The following is a 21,702-nucleotide window of genomic DNA, read 5'->3' as shown; positions in this document are numbered from 1 at the left end:
ACAGAGACCAACATAGACTGAAAGCTGCAACATACATTTAATAGACACTGCAGATGGGAAAGAGATAACGGAAGAGGGGCAGTATTAGAGGACATGTGACTAGAAATTCTCCAAAAGACATCCATGCGGGATTAAACACTGCAAACAGAACATGCAAGATTTACTCCTGCTTTCTCATAAAACCAGTCTAAAGTGACAGTGTAAGGACACAAATCACGCATAAGGAACACAAAAAGGCAAGAGAAAAATATATGAAGGTAGTGGAACAGATGTACAAGTGGTCATTGATTAGAAAGACTGCAGAAAGCTAAACCCTCTCTAGGAGGAAAAGCCTAGAAAAAACCCAAGTCATGCCACAGAACTCAGGAGAAGTTGCAAATATTTTCTCCCATTCCATGGGTTGTTCTTCATTTTCTTGATGACATCCTTTGAAACATCAAGGATGTTTTAATGTTTGATGAATTTCAATGTATTTTTTTCTTTTGTCACATGTGCTTTTGATATCATATCTAAAAAAACCTCTGCTAGATCCATGGTCACAAACATTTGCTCCTATGTTTTCCTCTAAGACTTTTATAGTTCTAGCTATTAATTTTCGGTTTATGATCCATCTGGAGTCCATTGTTTATATGATGTGAGGTAGGGGTCCAATTTCATTCTTTTGTATGTGGAGATCCAGTTGTCCCAGCACCATGATAAAATTTTTAAAAACCAGTGTTGACACAACTGGAAAGCCATCTAGAAATGAATGAAACAGATTCATTATTCACACCTTAAAATGAGGTAATTCTAAGTGGATCTGAGATTCAAATATAAGAAAAATGAAACCATACAAGCGCAACCCTAACCCTAATTCAGCAAAAATGGCTGAATTCCTCTAAAATGTGACAGTGGGAAAAACCTTCCTAACTATTAAAATCCAGAAACTATTAAAGAAAAAGATGGATAGATTCGCTTATATAAAAATTTAAAATTTACTAAAAGCAAAGTAAAAAGACAAATGACAAACTGAAAATATATTTGCAATTAATATTTTCTGAGTTACTGATATTATAGAGTTAATATCCCTAAATAGACACTGAAAACCTCTTAAAAATAGAGAAGAAAAAGGCCAACAGCCCTGTTTTAAAAGGTGGGGAGGGGACACTAGAGATGAGAACAGTCAGTCAATTCACAGAAAAGAATATGCAAATGACTCAAACATACAAAAGTATGCTCATAAAAAGAGAAATCTAAGCGACACCACACTAAACATCCATCATCAATCTTGCTCATGGTGCGGCTGTCACAGGCCTGCGTGAGCTGCAACTTATCAAACACGTTAAACAAATGTATTTTATTGTACATCAGTGTATGTCAATAAAGCTGCAAGAAAAATACACTTCATCTCCAGTGAAGGGGAGTATCGCAATACCTAGAAAAATTAAGATGTGTTTACCAAGAAGGAATGCCATAATCACAGGGAGAAAAAAGGAATTCATCCAAGTGAACTTTAAGCACTGCACTTCACCTATTTACCCTCAGCATAAGGAGGAAGAACTGAAGCAATACTGAGCATTACTTAGTAGGTTTGTTGTTGATGATGGTATGGATAGAGCAATTCTGAAACTACTGAGCATACGTTACACAAGTGGGCAGACATGGAGATATGAATGCTGCTGGGGGTTAGGTTTCCCACCAGGAGAGAAAGGAAATGGAAATAAGGAACGGGGTGAGGGGGAAGAACCCTAGGTATTGGACTGGAATTAGAGTATCTGTATGAACTTGTGATTTAAACATAAATATCAATTTTTAAACTCTATCCACTGGATAATGACGTTTACAGCAGCAATGAACGTAAGTAGTGCCCAGATCTTGGTTCCCAAATACCATTTTAGGGCTTCCCTGGTGGCGCAGTGGTTAGGAATCTGCCTGCCAATGCAGGGGACACGGGTTCGAGCCCTGGTCTGGGAAGATCCCACATGCCGCAGAGCAACTAAGCCCGTAAGCCACAACTACTGAGCCTGCGCGTCTGGAGCCTGTGCTCCGCAACGGGAGAGGCCACGACAGTGAGAGGCCCGCGCACCACGATGAAGAGTGGCCCCCGCTCGCTGAAAACTGGAGAAAGTCCTCGTGAAGAAATGAAGACCCAACACAGTCAAAAAAAAAAAAAAAAAAAAAAAAAAAAAAGGTAAAGAGAAGGCGAGGGACTGCTGCAGACTGAGACACTCAAGAAACAGCAAAAGGCTAACGGAGAATCCTGAGTGGGACCAAAGAAGCTGTGCTAAAAGACAGGATTAGGACAACCAGGAAAACTGAATGTGGACAGCATATATTTGGTAATAGTACTATATTATATCTGATTCCCTGGATGCACGTGGTTAAGTGCCTTGTACACAGTACAAGAATGTTATTGTTCTTAAAAAAAATACCTGCTGAAGAATTTGGATGTGTGGGCTCACAATCTCTGAAACTTACTCTCAGCTGGTCAGGAACAAAAGTCCACACTTGCCCTGTATCTTCCATACAACAAAGTCATCTTCAGAAAGAGTGTACAGGACACGCTGCTCCCTTACTTGAGATCCACCACAGGCTCCCCGATGCACTTGGAATAAAACCCTGATCACTGCCCCTGGAACGCAAGGCCCACCTGACTGGGCCCCTGCCTAGTGCCCTCAGAACCCTTATCGGACCCACATCTTCCTTTTACTTACGCTCCATCCACATGGCTTTCTTTCTACCCTCAGAAGTCAACTCAAAGGCCCCTGTACCAGCTGTTGGTTCTCCCGACACATTCCTCCTCCTCTGTACGGCTGACCCTCATGCCACGCAGACCTCAATGGAAGCGTCTCCTCGGAGGCCCGCCTGCCCCTCACCCTGCAGTCGCTTGCACTGACACTTCCTTATTTTCTTCGCAGCATCTACTACTATGGAAACCACAGCATCTTTCCCTGTTTGTATATTTACTGCCGGTCTCCTTCACTAGAATGTAGGTGCCATGAGAGGAGGCACTTACGTCTTGGTCACCACTGTTTTCCAGAACACAGGACAGCGCCTGTATACAGCAGGCACTCAACAACTAGTCACTGAATAACGGAGCTACTTTTCTACGTACCCGGTATGGAGACTACCATTTAACAAGAGTGGAAACCCTAATGAAATCCCAAATGGTCATTCAGGAGCTATTCGAAGCAGCACAGAACAATCCAAAACCCCCCAACTTTAAGCGGCTAGAGCTGGGGAGGAAAAAGGGCAGAAAACAGGGGGCCTGCGACCTTTTCGCTGTGTAAGCACGCCCCCGCCAGGCCAGGAGACACAGAGACCACGCATTCCACGCATGCCCTTGAGCCACAATCTGCTTCAAGCTAAATGGGGCGGGGGCAGAATGTGTAAGCAAGGGGAGGGGTATTAAAAGAAGGACATCTGTTGTGAGTGGTGTCAGCAAGGGTTTCTCCTTCAATCACTCTGTCTCAAAACAAAGCCAAGAAAACAAGAGGATTCCTTTGTTTCTCATCTTCTATGAAAACCATGGTTGACACATTTGAGTCACAAAGATTCTAAGAGTGAACCATCTTTCCTCATTCACCCATCACACCCCACCTTTTAGGACAGGCTGTGGTTTATCTCAAGGCTGCTTGTGTGCTGCTGTTACTGAAATTTTCATAGGTAACTTCAGATAAAATACCTCTCCTGACTGACGCCTGTCTGCAAAAACCACCTGAGGATTTTTCTCTCTGTGTTTCCAGGTAACTCATTACACAGTGACCGGAAGGAGACACCCGTGAGTCCGGCACCCAGCGCTCAGGAACCGCGAGTCCGGCACCCAGCGCTCAGGAACCGCGAGTCCGGCACCCAGCGCTCAGGAACCGTGAGTCCGGCACCCAGCGCTCAGGAACCGCGAGTCCGGCACCCAGCGCTCAGGAACCGCGAGTCCGGCACCCAGCGCTCAGGAACCGCGAGTCCGGCACCCAGCGCTCAGGAACCGCCTGAGCAGACTCACTGTACGTTATCTTGTCTTCCCGAGGGAAATACGTACATCATTCAAAGGGAACATTCTTACTGCCCTTCATCCAGAAAGATTTATTTAACTGTCCCACTGCAACTCGCAGATAGACATGGGATTACACTCTACAAAAAAGCAATATTCAACAGACAGAATTTTAAAAAATACAATTTGATAAAATGAGTAATTCACCCCTGAGCACCCCATCTTCTGTAGATGTAAACTACAAAACTTACTTTTTACTTTTTCTCTCTAAAACAGACAAATACTAGTTGTCCTGGTACAAGAGCTGTTCACAACTTGAAGACTTGTTTAATGTAAGAGTCACGGTGCCTTACTTTCACTCCACACATTCCACCTCACAAAGACAATGCACCAGAAAATTTAAGTAAAACATTAGTTCTTTGAAAAGACTTGATAAACAGATTAGCCTCCAGAAAAGAACCCACAAACAACAAAGGAGACAGAAGACTTCCCTGGTGGCGCAGTGGTTAAGAATCCACCTGCCAGTACAGGGGACACAGGTTCCAGCCCTGGTCCGGGAAGATCCCACATGCCGCAGAGCAACTAAGCCTGTGCGCCACAACTACTGAGTCTGCGCTCTAGAGCCTGCGAGCCACAACTACTGAGCCCACATGCCACAACTACTGAGCCCACGTGCCACAACCACTGAAGCCCGCGTGCCTAGAGCCCGTGCTCCGCAACAAGAGAAGCCACCGCAATGAGATGCCCACACACCACAACGAAGAGTAGCTCCCGCTTGCCGCAACTAGAGAAAGCCCACGTGCAGCAAGAGACCCAACGCAGCCAAAAATAATTAATTTTTAAAAAGGAGACAGAATTTCAGATGCTACAGATAAAGAAATGAGATTATTATACCCAATGTAAAAATGGGCAAGGATATGTATAGGCATGTCTTCAAAAAAGATACACAAATGGCCAATATGTTTATAAAAAATCCAACATCATTAGCCTCCTGAAAATGCAAATCAAAGCCACAATGGATACACCAGCCTCACAACAACTAGGATGGCTATAATCAAAATGACAAGATACAACTGTTGGTGGACATGTAAACTGGTACAGCTGCTTTGGAAAACAATTCGGCAGTTAAACGTAGTTACCATATGACCCAGCAATTCCACTCCTATGTATATATATGCCCAAAATGACTGAACACACATGTTCACAAAAAAAGAAAAACCTATACATGAATATTCACAGCAGCCAAAAAGCAGAAACCCAAATGTCCACCAACTGATGGACAAACAAAATGCTGTATATCATACAAGGGAATTTATTGAGCCATTAAAAGGAATCAAATACTGATACAGGCTACAACATGGACGAATCCTGAAAACACTGTGCTAAGTGAAAGAAGCTAGACACAAGAGGTCACATACTGTACAATTCTACCTACAGGAAATGTCCAGAATGAGCAAGTCCGCAGAGATAGAAAGTAGGATTGGTGTTTGCAGGCCTGCGGGGTGAGGAGAGTGGGCAGACTGTTAACAGCTGAGGCGTTTCCTTGGGGGATGATGAAATGTCCTGAAATTTGAAGAGTGGTGACGGCTGTAACACCTCTGTGAATATACTGAAGGCTTCAAACACACAGTTACACGTTACAGTTTCACTCTGTGGCTCCCGGCAACATCCCAGGACACATGCATTCCTCACAAATGCACAAAGGGCCGTGTAAGGACGTTATCACGTCTGTCCATCTCCTTCCTTTCCAGGGACACTTACCTGCATGAACTGAAGCCATCTGTCTTGTTCTCCACTACATTTTAGGGCATTTTAATCTGTATTTACTTACTTAAAGTAGTACATGCTAGCTAAGAAAAGCAATGTCTCCCTTATCCCCACTCTCTGAAAATTCACTGTTTATCCAGGTCCATTTTCTGTTCACTTATAAATAGATACATGGCTTGGTGGCTTTTACAAAAATGGGGACATTCCTCACACAGACACTTCACTTGAGTTTGTAACTCAACAATGTAGCACTGACAAGACTCCAATAAGCAGCTCGTGTAGATTTTCCTCATTCCTTAAAAATTACAGTATGGATGCAGCATATTTTAATTATCCCAGTCTTCCACCAACTGACATTCGTTCTTCCTTGCCGCCAGAGTCCTCTTTCTAAAGCAGTGTAGGCCTCATCCAGCTTTTCACTGTTACGGAGTCAGCATAGCAGACATCAGTCTGGGCTCTAGGACCAAGCTGTCTGAGTTTGAGGCCCAGCCTTACCATGTACTAGCAACGTGGCTTCGGAGAAGTTACTCTTATCTTTCTTCACCGACCTAAACACCTTACAGGTTCCTATGAGGATCAGACGACTTGCTCCAGTAAATGGTAACTGCGGCACCTCCAGAACAAGGCCAGGCACAGAAGCGCTCAAATGTCTGCTTGCCGTTATGACTAAGCACCCTCATGAATTCTATACTCATTACTCAACCCCACTCATCGTCCCCCGACGACACCTTGCCCTCGGCTACTTTCAAGTGTTCTTCTGCTGCAGCCCTCTGGTCCATAGTGATCTAGCCACCCAGAGCTCCTGATTCTACGTGCCCCTCGAAGTCTGGCGCAAATGTCAGGACGCCTTCTCTAGCTTCCACCTCGTCTACCTTCTATGACCCTGCTTACTGCCTAACGACTTAGCCCTTGCACCTGTCATTTGTAAAAGTGCCCTTCCCCACACCTGGAGCAAATTTCCTGAAGCCAGGGACAGCATTCTGACGATCTCTGTACCATCAAGTTTGCCAAGATGAGCTCAGCATTCATTCACTCAATCCATCAACTACCGTTTATGGAGCACTGAGCCCAGGACTGCTCCGGGCAGGGCGAGGTACACAAAGTGCTCTCCCCTGATGGAGCTGACACTCTACCGGAGGATATAAAGACGACAAACAAGTAACCATGCATGTAACATGAAGTGAGGCGAGAGAAACGTGAAGCAAGGTAAGGGGGACGAGGAGACTGGGGCAGAGAGGTCAGGAAAGCGCTCTGACAGGAAGCCTGAAGGTGTCAGAATGAACCACAGGCGATCGAGGAGGACTATCCAGGCAGAGGAGAAGTGCAAAGGCCCAGACATGGAACGCGCTGGGTACGGTTGAGCAAGTCTTCGGAGGAAAGTGAGCGCAGTCAAGGAGTGGGAAAACCACGTTTCTGTCAGTGTAGATCTGGGGTTTGGAGTGTGCGGAGGCGGGACGTGCCTGGTCTCAGCCACCGGCGCCGCGGCTGCCGGGGCGGGCGGGGGGGACGTGAGACAGGCAGGAGGCAAGGGCGGCAGGGGGCCAGGTAAGAGCAAAGGGAAACGGGGTGGGTGCAGCAGAGATGGTGACAAGTGGCTCCGGGATGTGCTGTGAAGCCAGAACTGACAGGACGCGCTGGCTGATGAGGAGAGACACAGGGATCAAGACAAGGACAAGGCTCTGGGACCGAGGCCAGAGGGCCTCATGCTGCTGCGTGAGCAGAGCCTCCAGGAGGGCACATGAGACAGACTGCGGGGCCTCGCTGGGGCCGGCTCACCTCGGGCACAGGTGGGAGGGCCGAGTACAGATGCCCGATAGAGAGCAGTTAACAGATCACGCGGTGGGAGGGTACAGCAGATCGCTTCTCATCACTTATCTTCTCGGTGAAGCAGGAAGCCAGGTCATGACCGGAGACTGAGGAGTGAGGAGTGAGAAGTGAGAGGTGAGGACATGGCTGGGGTTTGAAAGAGGAGAAACTACTGCCGGCAGAGTGGGAAAATCAACAGATTAAGGAAATGTGACAGGATTTCAGGCACCCCTGAAGGCCCAACTTGAGCTCAATGGCCAACATTTAAATTAAGACCGTTTAGGGACTTCCCTGGTGGTTCAGTGGTAAAGAATCTGCCTTACAATGCAGGGCACAAGGGTTCGACCCCTGGTCAGGGAACTAAGAACCCACATGCCATGGAGCGACTAAGCCCATGCGCCACAACTACTGAGCCTGTGCGCCACAACTACTGAGCCTACGCACGCTGGAGCCTGCGAGCCACAACTAGACAGAGAAAACCCGCACGCCACAACTAGAGAAGAGCCCACACGCCATAACGAAAGATCCCACGTGCCGCAACTAAGACCCGATGCAGCAAAAAATAAAGAAAACAAATAATAAAATAAATCTTTAAAAAAAATAAAGACTGTTTAACGATATTGCATTTCACATTTACCATCTATATGCACAGCAGACAGAGTTGGATTTATCCAGGATTAAATCCAGAATTTAACTAGATGTGTACCATAGCAGAAGGGCCAAGAAATTTGAGGACCCATGCAAAGGAGTAATTGGAAGTGACTGTGTAAGGAAGCGAGAAAGAAGGAGGCACTCTGGTAGATATTCAGCAAACGATGCGGTGGATCAAAAAAGGAGATATGGATACAAGATTCTCAAGCTCTTTCACTTAAAACCTTGCAATGACTGCCCCAGGCCTCTTCACCAAATCCAAACTCCTCAGACGGCCAGTCGATGCCTTTCCAACCTACGCGAATACTGGTCACTGCTATTCCAGCCACAGGGATAACCTGCACACCCCACGATACCAAATCTTCCCAGGTCTTTCTAAAGGCTTCCAAGGGTTCTGCTGGAAGAAAGAAGTTGCTCCCCAGCCAGAAAGAATTAGTACAAGTTGTTAAAAGTGGGTCTTGTCTTCAAACTCTTAGCAAGTCTGCAATTAAATAATCACTGAAGCTAGTGGCTGGGCTACAAACGTAACTTTGTTATAAGAAACTCTTCTGTGTAATAATATATATTCTAGTGGTATTTTACATACTGGGATGTTTCCATGGTTTCTCTGGATACCCCGCTAACTAGTTCCACAAGAAAAATCAAGCCAGCAATTCTCTTCCTAGTATCATCTCTTATCTTTCATTCTTTTCTTTTACTCCACCCCTAGTAATTTAAAATATTTTTCATTTAATATTAACAATAATCAGTTGTGTCTGTAGACCAAACCTTTATTAAGAAATCTGCAACTTCTTACAAATCCTAACCATACCCTGGTATGTATCTCCTTTCTTTTTGCTTTATTAAAATTAGTTAAAAACAAACAAACAAGAATTCCTTTAACAACGAGAAATGAGGTCTGCAGCTGCGGAACCTGTTTTCAAGAGGAGGAGGTACAGGGTTATTACCCCACCGAGGGAGGCGCAGGCACACGCCCTGGAGAATGCTGTGTTCCAGGTCAGGTATCCCTCCTCCACGCCAGCGTAAACAGAATGCTGGCCAGCTGTCAGGGACAAAATGGAAAAAGTTCACTCAAGCACCTTCACCTAGAATTAAGGCCACAGCTTGTTGTCAGGAGCACAGAGGCTTAGGTAATCATCTAAAAACAAAAAGCCTGTGAGAACAATTCCTTCAGGAAAAGCAGGAACACTTGTTTTTCCATTTCAGCATAAATATTAAAACGTGTCATTTAAAAAGCCACAGAAATATTCTTTCCTTTCCCAAATTTCTTTTGAAATTGTCCCTGTACTAATTCACTAATTCTCTGAGGCTAATATTATGATCTTCCCATGAATGCAAAGAGCTCAAAGCAGCTAGTAGACTACAAATTAGCAAAGGTCAAGGGGGAATTCCTTGGCGGTCCAGTGGTTAGGACTCTGCACTTTCACTGCCGAGGGAGCAAGTTCAAACCCTGGCCGGGGAACTAAGATCCTGTAAGCCGTGCGATGAGGCCCCCCCCCCTGCTCCCCCAAAGAAGACATAAAGACTAGATGAACAAGAGAAAAGGTTAAAAAAAAAAAAAAAAAAGAACCGAAGAGTGCAATGAAGTTACGTAACATATCTTCCACATGCCTGTGCCCTAGTATCTTTACCACCACAGTAAATGTCAACTGAGCAAGACAAAATTCTCACAGTGATTTCATGTGACTCAAGTAAAAGGTAATTTATAGGAAGACAGGAGGAGAAATTTTTATGTTCTTGAAAAGGGGGAGCTGAGGAAGAATACCATACCTAAATTCACACGGTTCATAACATCTAGAAAAGATCTGACAAGTCGCATTTTATGCATGAGACAGACACACATGGAGAGAGGGGTTTCCCCACCACAGAAGTATCTTCAAATTCTATCCCTTACATAGAAGCATCTCACAGGCAAGCATTCGCAACAATCCTGGAAGCAAGGTATGACTGACAGTGTGGTATAATGTGTATTAAAATATAAGAGGCATGTGGGGGTAAAGAGATTAAATGTCATTAGCACAAGATGATTTTATTCTTGCAAATCATACAAGTCCTATATACCAAAGATATAAATTAACGCAACGTGGTATTATTTTCAAACCCAATACTCAAAGCCTAACACACAAAAAATCATGGTGTTTCAAAGCAATTAACGATGATTTACAAGTGAAGGGTCTGCTCTGACCAAGGCAGTTACAGCATCATGGTTCAAACAATGGCTACCCCACCATCAGAGCATGCTGCATTCACGTGGGACAACCATCTTCCCACTTTGCTCAGTTCGCAGCTGTGAGTACACATGGAAGTAAACGGGGTCAAAGCTGAGGATGAGTCTTCTCGTGTCTGTAAAGCCAGAGTCATTCCCACAAAACCCTTCTTCGTCCTGAAACCCCAAAGCACCACAGCCCCCAACTCCTCACCCCTGTCATCTATCTTCCTGTCTGGCAAGACGGAAAGATGAAACACATGACATCAGGACACATGAAAGTTATTAAGCAAGGTTACTAATCAAAATATTTTTTAGTGTATCAACCAAGTAAATATGTAAAAATCTAGTAAATAAGAGAAACTTCCATAATTAAGACTCAGCTAATTGTTTTATCCTACGAGATAAGCTGTGTCCCTGTCCTCCACTCAGGAGATACTTTAGTTTTATAACCCTGACATGTTTACATGGCACCTTTACATCCTGGACAATTTTAACAATAAAGAATGACCCAAGTGTTATAACTAATAATATTTTCTGGGTCAACACTTTAAAAGCTCCCCCCTTAAAAAATTATTTGAATTATACTATTACAATATTTGTATATTGGTTGCTTTTTAAAATATAGAGACATACATAACAGGACAAATAAAGTTTGTTTTTCTCTGTAAATTCATTTAAAAGTATATCTATGATTACCCTATCAAGATCAGAAAGGTTAGATTATACTTAGAGATAGGTAAATGCCTTGGAAGTGTTTTTACCATCAAAAGAAATAATGATCTTAACAGCGCATGTAATTTTCGTGTGTGAAAGTGTGAAGGTCACTAACTTTGCTGTTTCTGTAAGTTTCTCTGTCTATAAAAATGCAGTTGAAACATAACCAACTTAATTCAAGATGTTAAAATTAATTATGTTAAGTTAGCCAAAGCACTGGAGTTGAATCACATGATCCTGGCATTCTAGGCTGATGGCTCCCTCGGACCAAAAGGATAGTAAATAACCAAGTAAGGTGCTTCTGGGGTATATTAGGTCCCTAATCAAGGATGTGTGATCACTGACCCTTTAGGTAGAATAAAATGCAGAGTATAAACAGGTTGGTGATAGTTTATTTAATTTAGGTTGAGCCACCTGTAAATTCTTCATACCTCTGGAAACAACGTGTATATCCATCTTGAAAATACCAGTAGCAACAAGTATTCCTAATATTTGCTATGAAATCCTGAAGCATAGGAACTTGTATAAAGTAGACAAGTTTGATTCTACACCATCCAGGCTTAGCCCTTTGCTCCCCCCACCCTTTGCTGCCTTCTTGCCCCATCACCCTTCCAACCCAGTTTCTATCATCAGGAATTTACAAATAAACTATTTTATAACAAGGTTTTCAAACAAACAAAAACCGTGATGTGATTCTCCCATCACTTAAATGTAACAGTATCGATTAACTTAAATTCTAAGTATAGAAATGACCACTTTCCATGTAAACAGAAGAGCTTTACTCTGACAATCCTTCCATATTTCCCAAAGTTGAGATTCTGGTAAGACACATATGTGGCACTGTATCAGCAGTTTGACCTTCAGGCTTCAAGATTAATGTTAAAGTGAGACAAGTCAAACTTCAGCACTTTCTAAGAGACCAGAAAGCTGTGCTGTTATTATGCCTCTTTTATGGAAATAGTAAGATCTTAATCATATTCATACTCACGAAATCTTTTCTTGAATGGCATAAGTCGGAGTTCCTGTGCTTAAAATGTTATGGTTCAAATTCCTTTAAGAAAGAAATCACCAGCGACAACACTTGACAATTAGAATCTGAGCTATGTAAAGTCTAAAATAATTATGAGGGGTACCATTAGTGGCCATTTGTAAGCACGCTGTGATGATGGACTTGCAGAGGTAGGGAGCTGGGCTATTTAAGATGTGTATCTGCTCATATTTAGATGGATTAAAGAATACTTATGACTGTGATAAATTCAGATTGAAACCTGCCTATAAATTTCATCCTCTAAATATTACTTACTTCTGCTTACTTACGTCTTCTACTGACAAGCTGTAATGTATCTCCCACCAAGAGCCCAGTAATAAGGCCCTCTGAAACTTGACCTTTGTCTGGCAGAGATGTGTAAGACTGACCTCTGAGGTGGGCGGGATGGTAAACAGGTTATGTTGTCTATAATGAAGCTTCATTATCTTGAAGTATTATGAATTCTCAGACTATAAAACACCTTCAAAGGACTATATATATAGCTTAAAAGCCTGAAAATTATGTTAAAATTTTTCAAACTCTAAAAAGACAAAAGAAATGGTTCCCTTACATCATTTCCCATTACATCAGAAATATACTTCCTCCAGTTAATCTGCCCTATGAATTAAACCAAAGAGCTTGGACAATTACATTCTGAAGTTCATAAAGGACCAAAAATAGTAACTTATGCAAAAGGTGAGGTGATTAAAAGTGATATGTATTACGTATTAAAAGTGATATGGTTTTGGCTTCAGAATTTTATTTTAGAGGTTGTACAAGGCCAGATTACGAGGCTGTTCGCAAACCTGGGAAATCTATCAGATGCATGAGATAAAAGAGAAAAGTGAAAAGACAAAACTAAATACATGTTCCATCTTGTACAACCATTCAGTAGCAATATAACCATTCAGCTCACCATTGGTTATTCAGTTCATCATGAAGAAGTAACCATTCATACTCCTCTCTCCACATGAGTCACATTCCTGTGATTTCTAGATCTTCTGCTATTTTAAAATACTAGTGTTTATTAAAAAGTAAGTTCTTAATTTAAAATTACATTAATTAAAATTATAGAATCTTAGGCACTTAACTGAAATTAAGGCCTGAGTCACTTCAGAAATATTAAAAATAGTGTATCAGAGCAGTTTTATAAAAATATCACCACAGGCTGATGCATCAGGCCTCGACATGCTTCCTTCTGTGTGTGATTTCAGTGTCTGATTCTGCTAACCTCGATCTATTGGCACGGCATGGGGTGGGGGTGATAACGGGCAGCTTGTTTATAAACACAAACCTTCTCCTGAGACTTCTTCCGAGTGATGTGTTAACATGTTAAAATCACGAAAAACCTTTCCAAAATTATGATACACATACCCTTTGCAGCACAGAAATATTTGTCATTATCACTGATGGCATATAGCATCTTCAGATCCTTTTCCCTTTCAGAGAAGAATTCAATTACAAACAACACTACCCAACGAGTGATTCGGTATAAAATAACTTCTCCCAAATTTGCCTAATGTGATCGATCCTCTATAAACTCTAGAAAATGTACACCATCAACTTGCACGACAGAGTCCCAAGGCCTGAGAGGCTCAACACTCATATGTCAGTCATGGCTGCAGGGCCAGGAAAATGAGCATCCTGCTGGACTCCTACATTCTTCACACTGTGCTCATGGACAAAGTCAGGGTAGTTTCTGTGTGCAGGCTGGGGTGCGGACAAGGCCCTTGTGTCCCACTGGCTTTCACCACGTTGACAGCGTCACCGGCAGCCGGGAGCCTGGATGGTTGGGTGGGAGGGAGCACAGTTAGTCAGAAGCAGGAAGAGGTGTGAGAGGTAAGAAAGGAGCAGGCTGTGTGACCAGCGTGCACTGCTGCTACAAGGACGCACCGGTGCAGTGAGACGCTCAAGAAGGACAAAGGGGAAAATCCACAAAGGCACGTGTCAACACGGAGACACGAAGCAGCCATCAGAGTCAGTTAGGTGAGTGAAACAGAGGGACTCTCACGGAGAGCAAGACGCTCTGCATCCGTCCCTGATGTTGCTATCAAAACCAAAGGCAGAGATGCTGTCTGAGGCTCTAATGACAAGAAAAAATACTTATTATCTACTTAATTCAAGTGTTTGAAAGGACAATTCTACATTAGGACAAAGCCACATAGAGAAAATGGCAATTGTGAAAAGTTATTTCCCTGATCAACTGACTTCACAAAACTGAAATCCAGGAAACAAAATTCAGAAAGAGCATTAAAAAAAATCTCCCCTCACAGAGGCCATGTAATTTGATATCAATGTTTCCAATTAACAATGGAGAAACATTGTTCCTTCCATAATGCATGAAATTCAACAGGTACAGTTAATGTGATGAGATTAAGCCCCTCCAGGAGAGTCTAGTGAGCACCTTAGACACCTTTTCTCACAGCTATAAACAGGCCTATTCAAGTAAGAGAGTGAAACATGCACACAAGCAGTTTCTGGTTAGAAATCATCAGAGTCCTCCAGTAGAAAGAAAACATTTGCCAAGGTTTTGTGACGTGACAAAAAGGGCAGCATATATTTAAGATAACTACAAAGGAAAAAAAATCACCCCAATTATAAAAATGTCTAAGAACAGACATTCTCTTCCACCAAAACATGAATCTTCACCTTTTTTTCCTTAAGGAAACTGGAAATAAATTAGCGAAAAGGGTTTTCAGAACAAACTTGGAAGCTTTTTTTTTTTTCTTTACAATAAAATTACCATCTTTCCTTCAACTGAAATACAAGCTATTCATCAGATCTAACCCATAAAACTCACAACCTTCAATATAGGGTCTCTGAAAATTTAGAAAGTTAAATTAGGTTTATGCTTCCCCCTACATATGCAAGATTTTCCAAACAGTATTCAGTTTTTGTTTATAAATAGTTTATAGGTTTAAAATACAGTAATTCTCAAAAGATAGTTTAAATATTGGATAATTCTAGGTTACTGACATACCAATTCATTCACTGAAATAATGGTGTCATTTAGAAGATGGCAAGAAAAAGCTAAAGAACCGAACAGGGAGTAGGTTTAGACTACACTGGTTAAAAGTTATCTGCCAGAAATAGAATTGTCCACTATTCTGCCCAACTGTCCAAACCTAGGGAGCATTTCCAAATTTTATTAACGTACCACTTTCTAAAGGAGGACTGTTATATATTCATGTGAAAGTATTAATAAGAATCAAAGCATGCAGAAACAAAGACTGAAACGCAGAACACATCTTAGGTTAAGGCTGGGGAACCCGTCAGCTCCGAGACAGGCCAGCTCCGTACTCAGTCCCATGTCTGCTGCCACACACTGAGGCTCCCTGGGCCTGAGGGTCCCCATTCTGCTCCATTTCCACAAAGGAGGCCTCAGTACAATGACATGAAGAAGGACATACAGCTCCAAATTTTTCATTTTTCTTGAAATTCAATACTCTTAGATTCAGCATTCTCTCTTTTTATAGGCTGCATCAAAGGAACTGAGTAATGCCTAAACATGTACCAATTAAAACTGGAAAACTATAAAGATGTAGTGTCATAACACAGATGCAGACAAACCAGACTCTCATTCCATATTAATCTAAGAGGTAAGCACGTATTAAATGAGCTCTTTTTTAGTTGAAGTCTCAGCACTATGTCTCCTTGCCAATAAGACTTGGCGGTAACATTACTGGAGCTGTGTCTTCAGTAGAAACTGAAAACACTGTCCTTAATGGCTTAAAAAAATAAAGACTAAAATGTGACATTCAGAAGCCTCACTGTTTATACTTTAAGCGTGTGCCCACATGCACACACACACACTACCCCCAGCACACTCTCAAGGAGAAAGGGAAAAAAGAGGATAATGGAAAACCCGGGGGGTGGGAGGTGGAGGGAAAAAAGAGGATAACGGAAAACCAGGGCTGGGGGGGTGGGAGGGAAAAAAGCGGATAACGGAAAACCCGGGGTGGGGGGTGGGAGGGGAAAAAAGCAGATAACAGAAAACGGGGGGGGGGAGGGAAAAAAGAGGATAACGGAGAACGGGGGGGAGGGAAAAAAGAGGATAATGGAAAACATGGGGGGGAGGGAAAAAAGAGGATAATGGAAAACACGGGGTGGGGGGAGGGAAAAAAGAGGATAATGGAAAACATGGTGGGGGGGAGGGACAAAAGAGGATAACGGAAAACATGGTGGGGAGGGAAAAAAGAGGATAACGGAAAACACGGGGGGGGGGATCCCCTCCATCTTAGAAACTAATCAAGTTATTTGGAACTGAGGTAAAAATATGCCCAATCATCAAAAGCAAAGCACCTTGCAGTTAGTTAAGCCAAAATAACAGTGAAAAACAATTACATAGCAAAGACTGAAAATAATCACCAACCACTGCTGACCCACCACCATGAAGGAAGAGCTGGTTGCACAGAAAGCTGACCCACACCTTGAGATCACCACAGAAACTCATTAGATTTCAGGTACTACACAAACTAAGAGCAAGAGAAAAAGAAAAAAATCCTATGAATTATCAAAGTTCATGTCATAAACAGACACAAAACTTGAACAGATGATGCAACCGACATGACCATTCAATCAAATAATTCCCCAGCAGCCCCCAAGCCACATACATTCATTTGGGAAAGGATTAACCCCACTGATTAACCCCAATAAGCCACAAAGTATCCATATTTGTGCACTTACTATTAGTCTAAAAAAAGACCCTGGGAATCTAAACAAATGAAGTATCTTCTCTGTCATTAGATTATTTCTCCACCCCACCCCCCCAAATGGAGTATTTCGTGCTTTGTTTCATTGGACTATAATCACGTTTCTGTTTTGGCTTTATCTTCAGCCTTTAATGAAGAAAACACACCCGAAGCAGTAGCATCGCGCTGTGTGGAGTAACATGTAATGGATACATTACCCTTAGGGATCTGGGAAAAGGTCCTACCGACTAGCACTGAAGTCCCTTCCAACAGAGAAGCACCGTCACTCCCAGCTCATGCTACCCGGAGTCGGGGGCCGCCTGGTGTGCCTCATTTAGACGACTGTCCCCTTGCTCCGTCCGCAGCCTTACTTACCCCAACCTGACAGCTCCGTGACGTGCTTCTTTTCAGCTTACCAATACGAATACTTTGCTTTCAGTCATAGTTAAAGTACTCTAAGGGTATGGCCGGGGATTCAGAACGCCCTTAGGCAAGCAGTGTTTTAGTTTGGCTCAACGAGTGAACAAACCATTTCTTGTCATGCTGGTCGGCTCCGGCACTCCTTGGAAGATTCTCAACTTGCACCAGCACAGGACCAGAGGGAACGGAAGGAATCACAGGCACAGTGGATCTCACACCCCAAGCCTTTGGACACAAATTATAAAAATCATCTATTTTGCCTAGATAAACGATCTCTTCACCACTAAACAGAACATTAAAATGGAATACTATCTACATAGTGAACAGATATGATAGTAAACAGAGCAAAAAACAAATGCTTGAATGTTATATACCATCCTTGGGATAGATAATAATCTAACTGAATATTAGTATTTTATTTATTTTACAGGATTTACAGGGACAGAAAATGTTTCATTATAACATTATACCTGTTCTATTGTAACATCTTAGAGAATAAAATGACAGGTCACACGTTACTGAGCCATTTTACAGATAAGAAAACGAAAACGCACAAAACTTTCCTGAGATTATACCACTAAGAAAATTCAATTAATAATACTATTGTTTGTCATAATTAACTACAGTGTTCCAGTGCTTTAGAAGCTTAATATTGTCTTACCTGTCGGGAGCCATTACTCTGAGCTGAAACATTATTGTGAACACTGTAATGGGGAAAAAAATAAAGAAAAAATTACCGTGGGTACCTAAAACTAAGAATGTAAGATGTCCAGAAAACATCTGCTTTTACAGGCAAATACTTGCTTTTCTGCTCATTTGCTATTTCCATATATCTACATTCTACTTGTGCTTTAGATATATACTTCATTACTAATCTTGTTTATTCATTGGACAACATCTGTCAAAGATGACAAAACCAGCAGCACAAATGATCCCTTAAATTCAAGGCATTCAGCACAAACACCCACATAACCTTACCCATCACTTCTTTTATATATTCCTACCCTCTCAAGATTTTATGGTGTCAGCAGTAGCTTAGCATTTTATAACTCAAAAGGCCTTAGTATAAACTTAAAGTTAGAAACTTCTCTGTATATCCTTCTCCTCCAAATGATTCAAAATATGTTTTTAAATTTTTAGTTTAGACTGCACTCATTCCTCTCCCACTCCCACAAAAAAGCACTTAAAAAACTCAGCATATAATGCAACAAAATAAATAGAAACAAACCTCAGAACAGCTAAATAAAAAAGAACAAATATTCAATGAAATAAGAACTCAAAGATGAGATACTAACACAACAGAATAAGGCAAATAAAAGAGTTTACTGACTTCAGACCTTCTAACATAAGCATAACTAGTATCCTGAGGTAAAAAATTCAGCTAAGGTAACTGAAAATTTATTCAATGTTATAAAAAAATTCCTTGACAGTGAGAAAATAATCTACAGATTTAGCAAGAACACTGTGTTCCAGGGAGATGAGATACAGAATTAAATACATTCAATTCCTTATTGTTATATTACTGACCTTCAACGATAAGGAAAGAATACTTCAGGTACCCTAAGGAGAGTTAAAAGCACATCACTGCCAGCATCAGGTTGGCACAGACTTCTCCATGGCAACACTCAGAGAACACTATACCCAGACAAGATGTCATTCTAGTAAAAGGAAATGGGCAAAGCTTCACAAACACAAAACAAACTGTGAATACAAGATCCAGGAGCCTTTCTTAGGGGAGTGAGAACAAAACAAAAGTATCTGATGATGAAAGACAACCAATTAAAAAGAACTCAAGAATGAAGAGGCCTTGCTAAAAGGCTGGGTGAGAAGGAGTAACCCATTCTACACCCCATTTTTTATTAACCACATCTCTGTTACAAGTTAAGTCACCAGAATTTGCACCTCCACTGTCTGGGTTCTAATTCAAACCGCGCCACTAGCTCTGCTCTCTGAACCGCAGTTTCCTCACTCGCATGGGACTATTAGGGGATCGAATAAATGTTAGCAAAGCACAAAGAACAATGACAAATAAAACTAACCAACAACGAAATCTTTAAAAAGAACATCTTGTTTAGTGTAGATCTGTTGCCAAGGCCGGAGTAAAGAATATACCAATCCGGCACAATTTCTTTTACGAACCTTGTTGTTCTTCTCAGGATACACTGTGCTATATTAAGTAACTCATAACCCCACATTAATGAAACCTCCTCCAACCTGCTTTGTACAGAAATTAGACTCATTATGTTATGGCCCCCGGGGTTACGCTCTGAAGCTTCTCCTTGAACTGGGAATAAGTCCAGTAGGTGATAAGTAAAAGATGAAGAACAACATGAGAAAAAAGCGCTGATGATAAGTGATGTTCACCGGATTCTAGCTCCCTGTTTTAAAACAATTTGAAACGCAGGAAGCACTATTTTCTCATAATTACACTTATTCTTTCACTTCCACTAATATGAAGGGAACAAATACTTCCCGTTACTGACCAATCCAAGCTTCCCTTTTAAAGGACTGTCTGCAATACCTGACCCATTTTGCTCTTGCCCCCTCTATGCATCATTTCCTCCACCATTTCTTTTCCTCTCTCTTCTGTCTTCAAGACTGTCCACTAAGCCTGTACAAGAAGTACTAGTAAGTGTAAAGTGAACTGTCCTTTAAAATGTCACCTCTTCCTAAGATACTTTATGTTAGTCAAGACTCACAGGGAGTAGTTAGGAAGAAATGAAAGAGTACAAGGAAAACTAACATCAGCCAATTTAAAAACCTGTTATTCAAGTAAGCACAGTACAAAGTCAAGAAGCTTTTCAGGTCAAATAGTTGCGCTTTTTCTAACAGTACCGTTTGCCATGGTTCACTGGAGCAGAACTGTTCACGTGAACAGAACTCTGAGGGCAGGAATGAAAGGGCATTCCTGCCACTGCCAGCTCAGGTTCTCTCAAGCAATGTTAGGAGCAGGGCTCAATAACCTTCAGGAGAGTGGGTCCTCCTCTGAATTTCATTCCTAAAAATTATTCTACCTAAAAAAATAATAAAGTATCAGTGCTTAAATACTCCATTTTTGCTGTGTTTTCCAGAGCCAAAAGCATCACTCAAGAAGACACAATAAAATTTACTTATTAAAGTTAAATTAATCTCAATGCTAGGAGATTATATAGTCAGTCATACTCACTTTTTGGTCAGAAATCTGTATTTCAAAAAATTTTAAAGGAGGACAAACTTTTGCAAATAAAAGCCTGAATTTTTCAACTACGTATCATTGCTTGAATGCTTTGTTTACATTTCTGCTAACTTCATCAGGGAATCTTCTTCACTTTAAGCTCTAATACTCTGTCCCAGCCTCCTTTTCAGGAAAACAAGACATGATTCATTAAACAAACAAATAAAATACTTTAAAATATACAGAACCCCTCTAACACTTCTCCACCAATCCTCTTAAAAGCACAGTTTAAAAACAACTCCAAGAAAAATTAGTGTATAGCCCAGAAAAGGCAGAAAATTTTTTTTACCTAATTAAAAATTCACAGGACTTCCCTGGTGACGCAGAAGTTAAGAATCCGCCTGCCAATGCAGGGGACGTGGGTTCAAGCCCTGGTCTAGGAAGATCCCACATGCCGTGGTGCAAAGAAGCCCATGCAAAAAAAAAAAAAAAAAAAAAAAAAAGAAGCCCATGCACCACAACTACTGAGCCTGCACTCTAGAGCCCGCGAGCCATGACTACTGAGCCTGCGTGTCACAACTACTGAAGCCTGCGCGCCTAGAGCCCGTGCTCCACAAGAGAAGCCACCGCAGTGAGAAGCCCGTGCACCGCAATGAACAGTAGCCCCAACTCGCCGCAACTAGAGAATGCCCATGTGCAGCAACGAAGACCCAATGCAGCCAAAAATAAATAAATAAATTAATTAATTAATTTAAAAATAAAATAAAAAATAAAAGTTCACGATGGACAGAATCCCTCACACTTCCTCTCTCCTCTACCCACTTATTTATTTTTAACAGCTTCCTGACCACTAAAGGGACTTCAGGGGAATCCTTACTCAAAAAGCAGAGTGCTTTTGTGACTGTCACTAATCACAGCCTGGCTTTAATGGCTCTCTAAGTGGGAAAAAACCCAAAACTGAATAGGACATCTCCAGCTGAGGCTGACCCTACTCAGTACCCAAAACAAACAACTTCTCCTTTTGAAGAAGCTCTAGTTATACTGACACATCTCCATACAGGAGTGTAGACACTGTTTTAACAAAAACTAGATTTGTGAGTATGTCCTGAATCTCACAGTTTACCAGGCATTCCAGGAGGCTTTGGTACAACAGTGGTTGAGAAGCATTACGTGAAACTCCACACTGTAATATACACTATTAATACTGATTCATCAGAAGGAGGACTTGGAGAACAGTGACTGCAGGACTACAGCAGACCCTCTCCCCAGCAAAACAGACATGTAGCTGCTGAAAAT

At 41.8% G+C, this 21,702-nt stretch overlaps 1 protein-coding gene across 3 annotated transcripts in view; it reads right to left on the bottom strand.

The window, feature by feature from the left end:
• EPB41L5 (erythrocyte membrane protein band 4.1 like 5) overlaps nucleotides 1-21,702 on the bottom strand; it is a 132,623-nt gene that overhangs the window by 50,512 nt on the left and 60,409 nt on the right. For all 3 annotated transcript variants that reach the window (XM_057551669.1, XM_057551671.1, XM_057551670.1), the window contains exons 15-16: nucleotides 17,914-17,956; nucleotides 17,362-17,477 (exon numbers count right to left, since the gene is read on the bottom strand). In XM_057551669.1, coding sequence (XP_057407652.1) covers nucleotides 17,362-17,477; nucleotides 17,914-17,956 — 159 coding nt within the window. The remainder of the gene's footprint in view (nucleotides 1-17,361; nucleotides 17,478-17,913; nucleotides 17,957-21,702) is intronic.

This window comes from Balaenoptera acutorostrata, chromosome 8 (assembly GCF_949987535.1).
Source record: "Balaenoptera acutorostrata chromosome 8, mBalAcu1.1, whole genome shotgun sequence".
Taxonomy (NCBI): domain Eukaryota; kingdom Metazoa; phylum Chordata; class Mammalia; order Artiodactyla; family Balaenopteridae; genus Balaenoptera; species Balaenoptera acutorostrata.
The sequence above is the reverse complement of the archived record's forward strand: the minus strand, read 5'-3'. Positions and strand labels throughout refer to the sequence as shown.